Source organism: Bufo bufo, chromosome 3, assembly GCF_905171765.1.
Source record: "Bufo bufo chromosome 3, aBufBuf1.1, whole genome shotgun sequence".
Lineage (NCBI taxonomy): Eukaryota > Metazoa > Chordata > Amphibia > Anura > Bufonidae > Bufo > Bufo bufo.
The window spans coordinates 45,078,074-45,086,882 of NC_053391.1; the positions used below are offsets into that span (position 1 = coordinate 45,078,074).

Below are 8,809 nucleotides of genomic sequence, written 5' to 3' on the forward strand. Positions count from 1 at the left end.
ACTGAACAGCTGTATAGCCGAAAGAAAACCACTAATCAGTGAAGCAAACCAGAAAAAAAGGCTTCAATTTGCTAGGGAGCATAAAGATTGGACACAATGGAGCAATGGAAGAAGGTCATGTGGTCTGAGTCAAGATTTACCCTGTTCCAGAGTGATGGGAGCATCAGGGTAAGAAGAGAGGCACTGTACAAGCCTGTGGGGGCAGTGCTATGTTGCTGCAGTTGGTCAGATCTAGGTTACTCAACAGTATATACTCCAAGAATGAGGTCAGCTGACTACCTGAACATACTGAATGACCAGGTTATTCCATCAATGGATTATTTTCTTCCCTGATGGCACAGGCATATTCTAAGATGACAATGCCAGGATTCATCGGGCTCAAATTGTGAAAGAGTGGTTCAGGGAGCATGAGACATCATTTTCACACATGGATTGGCCACCACAGAGTCCAGACCTTAACCCCATTGAGAATCTTTGGGATATGCTGGAGAAGGCTTTGCTCAGCGATCAGACTCTACCATCATCAATGCAAGATCTTGGTGAAAAAGTAATGCAACACTGGATGGAAATAAATCTTGTGACATTGCAGAAGCTTATCGAAACAATTCCACAGCGAATGCGTGCCGTAATCAAAGTTAAAGGTGGTCCAACAAAATATTAGAGTGTGTGACCATTTTTTTTTGGTGGCGACTTTTTTTTTGGACAGGCAGTGTATAATAAAAAAAATCTACAGTAAATACAAGGTAGAATTTTTCTTTGCATACAGAAATTGGAATTTTTAACATTGTTACAAGAGGATGACTTGAGGACTTTTCCTGCCATTTTTATATATTTTGGGGGAATGGTCTGTTACTTACCAAAAGTTAAATTTTTTGCCCGAAATGGACCTCAATATGGGTGAGCTTCATAAAAAATATTTAAAAAAAGGCATTTATGACAATTTTTTGGATGTCCCTAGATAGAGTCGCGATGGGCTTGTCCTGTAATTTGGGTTTCAAATATAGTCCATACATTACAACTCATGGTAGTGGTTCTACAGAATTAGAAAAATATGGCTGCTTTCCTCCAAAGTTGAGCTGCTATACCCAATGATGGATAGGTGTGGCACTGTTTCTAGAACAAAGTAGACATGTTTTTGCAAACTTTTACATCCCAATTAACATTTCAAGGCACATTACAGACAGAAAAGTGAAAAAACCCAAATGTGTTTTATTTAGAAAGCACACAGGTCATTTGTACATTGGGGGGGGGGGGGGGGGGGGGGGGGTGGAATAGTCAGGAGATGCATCATACAGATTCTCGCTAGTCTCATGTAACGAGAGCCCTTTGTTTGATCCCACATTCTCCACGTTGAGTAGATCCTAGATGTTGTTATAAAAATCATGTAAAGAATTTAAAAAAAGGAGACAGAATTCTTTAAAAAAATTCTCGGGACAGTCCCAGCCATATCTTAAAGTGGCATTCAGTTTCTACGCCATTGTCTCTTTTCTGATTATCCGCCTCTGGTGACAGGTCAGCATACTGGTGAATGACGATCTCCCCTTGGCCTTTGACTTCTTTTTTAGCCTTTTCGGATGTTTTAGCGATATTCCAAGTTCTTCCATTATGGCGTTGAAAGAAAGACACTGGTGAGGAAAACAACATGTTATCAGCTTTTAGCAGTTTAGCTCAATCATAGATTTTATCTTTTTGTGTCATTTGGGAAAAAGCAAAGCAAAAAACTATTCACCTAAATAGATGAAATGTGCAGTTTTTGGCTTCATTTATAGTCACCCTGTCTTTCTGTTAAAGGACATGTGAACCTTTATCAAAAGTTTTTTATATGTATCTGAAGACCTTTACTTTCACTGCAATTTTGGTTCTTTAAGGCCACATTACTCTAACATGTCTGCTGGTGAACCTGCAAGTTCAGAGCTCAGAGGGTGTTCCCTATGAAGCCTCTCTCGCTTGGTGCTCTATGTTGCGTGCCACTCTTTGTTGTATGTCATTGACCTGTGTCAGAAGAGTCATTTTTAGAACTCCACTACCATGGATCACTAATGTGAGTCAAAACTGTAAATAGACTGGGATCCCTACTTCATTATAGGCTGCTGGTAAGGACAAACTGAATGCAATATGCCCATCTTGATATGTCTGATCTGACCATATGGTAACAACTCCTTTTTGCAAAATGGTCAGCAGTTCTAGTACTCAGAGGGTGCCTGTCTGGTGGGTCACAAAATTTAATTTTCTTAAAATAGTTGTGATATGGACAGGGGTCCCTAAGGCAACAAATGGCTCTTGGGGATGTATTTAACATGGTACATATAAGCATACTTTACGTGTTACCCATTTCCAAGGCAGCTGGTACTCATGCTTACCTTATGACTAGTCCCATTGAGGCTGAAATACTGTAACGTAAATCCCTTTTCGACCTCCATTACTTTTTACAAGAAAAATATGGGTCCAAAATAGTAAATGTGCCCATTGGCGAAACAATTTTCCACTTGTCATATTTGGGTAATCTGTTGACTCGACTATCACCATATTGATTTGATAGCAGTGACATTTTTTTTTTCAAAAAACACGTGTGGCCTAGAATTCCGAAAGGTTTAGGCAGATTTATCCAAGACCACTAGTAGGACAATAAAGGGGCCCCAGGAAAATGTGTCCATAATCACCTGCCTCCCAACCGTCACTGGATGTAGCTACGTGGAGAATGTTTCATGTATTATCAAAGAAATGTGCTCTTGTTAATGGGCAAGGATGGGCAAACTTGGTTCCCAACATGGTGACCTTAATTTTACACCACACGTGCCAACTTCCTGGCTTCATGTGTGCAGTGCATGTAGGTTTTTGATGGCTAGACATAACCCTTTCACCAAGCCATGCCTCTCTTAGTTCAGCCCCATGCTCTTTTTGTGCCATATTACTCTGCATTTGGCCACCAGGTATCTAATGTCTGATGACCCAGCCCAGATGCCACATACATATAGGAGCTAATCTCTGGGGGGTTTGGGAGGATTCCACGGCACCTAGGAGATATGCCAGCTCTTCTAGGAGTCTGGAAGGTTTCCCCTGTGTCTGAGAGCCTCCTGGAGAGTTGGCAATGGGATGTACTAATCGCCTATATGCGGCCCATATATTTCTGATGAGTTTTTTTGGAAAATGCTTTGCAAAATGAAATACATTTCGGAGGTGAGACTGCAATCTGTCCGTTGCGGCAGGACATCGTTTAATGAAGAAGTGAGCTCGAAGAAGAAGGATGCAGCATTAATACACTGAACTATTCATCTGAATATGACAGCGGATGAGAAGAAATGGGAGCAGATCAGGTGTGGAATAATCAATTACTTGTGAAAGGCAAAACATCAGCTCTGACCATTTGCGGCTGCGGGTAAATGGGTCGTTTGGTATTTGAGCTGGCTCAATGTCAGCATTTTTCTTCACAGGAGAACAGGCGCTACGAATGTTACCCTGCCAAGTAAATCAATATCACAAATAATACAATGCCCAAAGAGACGCGTTGTGAAAAGGTATCTGGCACCGCGATATACACGGGGTGATTACAGGCAACACGGCTTGTTAAACGGCTATTTACATAAGAATGGATCAATGAATGGCGGGAATCTTAGTTATACAACGAGGGGGCTGATGTATAAAAACAGTCAATGGTGGGAAATGTCATAATTAAGTCTTTCACAATGGCACATATGTCTGTACCATATGCATGAAAACAGACTGAGGCAGTGCACCCAGTGTACATGGTGTGCAAGGCAAGACGTGACTTATTTATCATGGTTCTGATAAAACATTTTCAAGAGTTGTGGACCACTGTCTGTCACATGCATCAAACTGTTGATATGTCCTATGTTTTAATTAGAGGGGATCTAAGCACTGAGACCCTCACTGATCTCTAGTACAATTGCCTCTAGAACTATTCTTTGACCTGTATCGATTTCGTCCTCAGCAGCAAGGAGAAAGAGTGCCTTATGTGCATGCTTCTCTCCCCTCGTTCTGGAGATCAGTAGGGGTCTCAGACCCTCACTGATCAAAACTTTTGATATGTCTCTTTGACATATCAAACATTTTTTGAAAAGATAGTGACACTTCAGGATATGATGCCCAAAAGATTTCTTTGCTTGATTTTCAGGTCAGTGGCACGGTATACACTGCGTGCAGAATTATTAGGCAAATGAGTATTTTGACCACATCATCCTCTTTATGCATGTTGTCTTACTCCAAGCTGTATAGGCTCGAAAGCCTACTACCAATTAAGCATATTAGGTGATGTGCATCTCTGTAATGAGAAAGGGTGTGGTCTAATGACATCAACACCCTATATTAGGTGTGCATAATTATTAGGCAACTTCCTTTCCTTTGGCAAAATGGGTCAAAAGAAGGACTTGACAGGCTCAGAAAAGTCAAAAATAGTGAGATATCTTGCAGAGGGATGCAGCACTCTTAAAATTGCAAAGCTTCTGAAGCGTGATCATCGAACAATCAAGTGTTTCATTCAAAATAGTCAACAGGGTCGCAAGAAGCGTGTGGAAAAACCAAGGCGCAAAATAACTGCCCATGAACTGAGAAAAGTCAAGCGTGCAGCTGCCAAGATGCCACTTGCCACCAGTTTGGCCATATTTCAGAGCTGCAACATCACTGGAGTGCCCAAAAGCACAAGGTGTGCAATACTCAGAGACATGGCCAAGGTAAGAAAGGCTGAAAGACGACCACCACTGAACAAGACACACAAGCTGAAACGTCAAGACTGATTTTTCTAAGGTTTTATGGACTGATGAAATGAGAGTGAGTCTTGATGGGCCAGATGGATGGGCCCGTGGCTGGATTGGTAAAGGGCAGAGAGCTCCAGTCCGACTCAGACGCCAGCAAGGTGGAGGTGGAGTACTGGTTTGGGCTGGTATCATCAAAGATGAGCTTGTGGGGCCTTTTCGGGTTGAGGATGGAGTCAAGCTCAACTCCCAGTCCTACTGCCAGTTTCTGGAAGACACCTTCTTCAAGCAGTGGTACAGGAAGAAGTCTGCATCCTTCAAGAAAAACATGATTTTCATGCAGGACAATGCTCCATCACACGCGTCCAAGTACTCCACAGCGTGGCTGGCAAGAAAGGGTATAAAAGAAGAAAATCTAATGACATGGCCTCCTTGTTCACCTGATCTGAACCCCATTGAGAACCTGTGGTCCATCATCAAATGTGAGATTTACAAGGAGGGAAAACAGTACACCCCCCTGAACAGTGTCTGGGAGGCTGTGGTTGCTGCTGCACGCAATGTTGATGGTGAACAGATCAAAACACTGACAGAATCCATGGATGGCAGGCTTTTGAGTGTCCTTGCAAAGAAAGGTGGCTATATTGGTCACTGATTTGTTTTTGTTTTGTTTTTGAATGTCAGAAATGTATATTTGTGAATGTTGAGATGTTATATTGGTTTCACTGGTAAAAATAAATAATTGAAATGGGTATATATTAGTTTTTTGTTAAGTTGCCTAATAATTATGCACAGTAATAGTCACCTGCACACACAGATATCCCCTTAAAATAGCTAAAACTAAAAACAAACTAAAAACTACTTCCAAAAATATTCAGCTTTGATATTAAGGAGTTTTTTGGGTTCATTGAGAACATGGTTGTTGTTCAATAATAAAATGAATCCTCAAAAATACAACTTGCCTAATAATTCTGCACTTCCTGTACATCTTGTAGCAAAGAGGGGTTCTCATATCAAAATGGGCCCCCAACATGGTGGTGAGTTTTTCCTCCCAGAACAGCAGTTCATCTGAAGATGTGTGTCCTGCAGGTGTGTGTTCTCCCCATGCAATAACATAGGAAATGTCCAGCAATGGAAACAAATGCCTAATGCCAACCTTGTTAGGATGGCATATATGGAGATCCCTTGTTTGGCACAATCTTCTATGAGCCACACTGGAGAGCCACTCTGATGGACACAATTCCTCCATACATGTTACATATCCCCCATAGAAAGCCAGTTATATATAAATGGAAACCATGGTTCTAATGTGAACAGAGCCCAAATTGTAAATTCAATCAAGGAATGAAACAAAACCCTTCAAAATATTATTTTGGAAGGTAAAACCCTTAATTCTCCTCAATCATTCCTCAATAAATAGCTCTATATGGAGCTCTAATTTGTCTCTTTGAAAAAGACCTCACGCATGGTATAATATGGTACCTGGAGAAGTTTATGAGTGCATACTTCCATATGATTCTGATCATTCACTTCAAGGGAGCGGAGCTGTGCCTAGGCCATGTGACCGATAAAAGCTGTTGCCTTCTCAAACAGATGATCGGAGGGGGTCCTGGGTGTTTGACCCCGACTTATCAGATGCTGATGACATATCCAGAGGACAGATCATCAGTAAAAAAAAGTCTTGGAAAACCCCTTTAAATCCAAGATGATTAAGCTGGCTGCTAGTCATTGATGAAGACCTGTTTATAGATGTGCCCACCCTTAACTTTCCATAAAATTTCTTAAGGACTCCAATAAATCACTATACAAATTCAATATCTTAGAAGGACATGCTAATAAAAAATGCTTGGCAGAGCGCAGTTCACATCGTAACCACTAGGTGGCTACAAAGAGACAAATATTGCATATACATCTCCAGATAGAGTACCTCTAAATTATATTTTTTTCAAACTGGTCATTTCATGCCACACGTCTAGGAATATGTCCAGCCAAGAAAGGAAAAGTAAGGAAGGACACCCTCTACGTGGATTTAATTGGAGTTTTATATTTATTTCACTTTAAAGATCCAACGCTGTTGGACTTTGAATACTAACAGGACGTTGCTGTGTTAGGAGATTAATGATTTTTTTTTTTCTTTGACAAATCAGAATTTAGCATTGTGCACCATGTCATTGTATAATAATTTACAATGTAGGCGCCCCAAGCTCACAGTCTCCAGAGCCAACAAAATTAATTCTTATTTTTATCACAGATTCTTGCTCTGCTAATAATAAGGAGAAAAAAAAACAATAGCTTGAACTTTCCTCGGAATCATCGCCTTTTCCTGTGATCGCAGCAGGGATTGTGATGAGGACTTTGTTAATTTTATCTCCAATTAGCTGATTTTACAGAATGTGCTGCTTTTGTTCTTCTCTATTATTATGCATAGCGGTAAAGTTTCACAGACCAGAGCCCAAGTCATCAAAATAAAAAGTCAAAATAAGTGAAAATATGTAGAAAATATTTAAAGGATATCTCCACTATTGGTTATTCAACCAGAAGAAACTAATGGGTTGTCACTAGATACGTCCTACATCGTTTCAACCCTTCTCAGGAGCCTGAGCAAAGCTGAAGTGGTTCATGGTTGAATGAAGGATCTTAATTTTGAGGTCTGCTAGATTCTCCTTGCTAGGCATGTGGTAAGTCAATGTTGTGCAGCTTTCTGTATATAGCCTCTTGGAAGATACTAAATCTCCTTGTGCAGATACAGCTGGTAGGGAATCTTTAGTGCAATACTCTCTGAGTACATATGCCAAGTAGCTCTCCTCCAGAAAGAAAAAACTGTCTCTCAAGTGTCACCTATAGGTGGCTCCCCTGGAAGTCAATATGAAGCTCTTACAGAGGCACCATCTGGCAGCACATCTTTTAAGTGTCAGGAACTTACCTAGCTATGATCCAGGGCACAGGTGTTCTAGAACGGTTACTATGTCTACCAGCCAAGCCCAGGCTGGTCAACCTATCTGTAAGCCTGGATGCAGAGCCAATCATATTTCTGGCTCGGTGTTGAATCCGAGAGCCAGGGAGGGGTATTACGTCTGGCACTGACTGTTGCATTTGCCTGTGATTTTGATTCCTGGCTCTGTGTCCAGTCAGCTTTGCATTCCTGTTGGACCTTCCTGTGTACTGACCTTGGCTTTTTTCTGGATTAACCCCCTGTCTACTTATTAGATTCTACTGACCTTCCTGGCATATACTCTGTGGTTTGCTTCTGGATTAACTCCTTGTCTACTGATATGGCCCCTACTGTCTCTTCTGGCTTTGACTCTGGCTTGTACTTCTCTCCTGCTACTCCTTAGCATCTCATAGGCCTGCTACTTATGAGCTCACACCTTTTTTCTGCCCCTTTACTATGCAGATGTAACCTGGGTCCCTAGCAGCCAATTCCCACCTGTCTTGCAGCAGGCTCTGGTGAACACCTAGGTGTAGCCTTGAATCTACTAACCGTAATGGTGAAGGAAGATAGGAAGCAGATTTTGAGTTTGCTGATGGTGGTCCCTGATGGTGTCTTCTGCATTCTTTTGGATCTCTGTTTCATAACACTTAGAGCACAAACCCTTTACAATGTCTTCTCTGAAAGGTGTTTTGCATGTATTACTTTAATGGACATTCATTTGAATGGTCACATGTACAGATGTAGAAAACATTATCATTACTGCAGGCACACTACATGATGAACGTCATGGTGCTTTACACTGTACTAATATCAAGGCTATGAATGGGGTGCTACACTGATTGCTATCAGCGTAGTGCACCCCATCGGCAGTCTGGTGCACTACGCTAATTGCTATCAGTGTAGCGCACCACATTGGCAATGATAACATTTGCTACATCTGTAATAGTATATTACACTTGTAGAGGCCACGGCAGGAAAAATGAAATGTCAAGTGGTGAGGTCACTACCCCCAAAAAGATCAGCGCGTTCATATGTTATCATTACTATGATGATAGAAACAGTGGCTGAGATTATTTAAATGTCTGTAAACCGTCTCGTAATCTATCAAGTATCGGAAGCCAGAAGTCGTCATTGAAAGCATTATATCAGCACAGTACAGATGTAAGATTTA

General features: G+C 41.3%; 1 protein-coding gene across 1 annotated transcript in view; it reads right to left on the minus strand.

Annotated features, from left to right (window-relative positions):
* Positions 1-1,469: 1,469 nt before the first annotated feature.
* The window catches only part of GRIK1 (glutamate ionotropic receptor kainate type subunit 1), a 209,684-nt gene continuing 202,344 nt past the window's right edge, over positions 1,470-8,809 (minus strand). The window contains exon 17 of the mRNA XM_040422093.1: positions 1,470-1,625. Within this exon, the coding sequence (XP_040278027.1) occupies positions 1,470-1,625 (156 nt within the window). The remainder of the gene's footprint in view (positions 1,626-8,809) is intronic.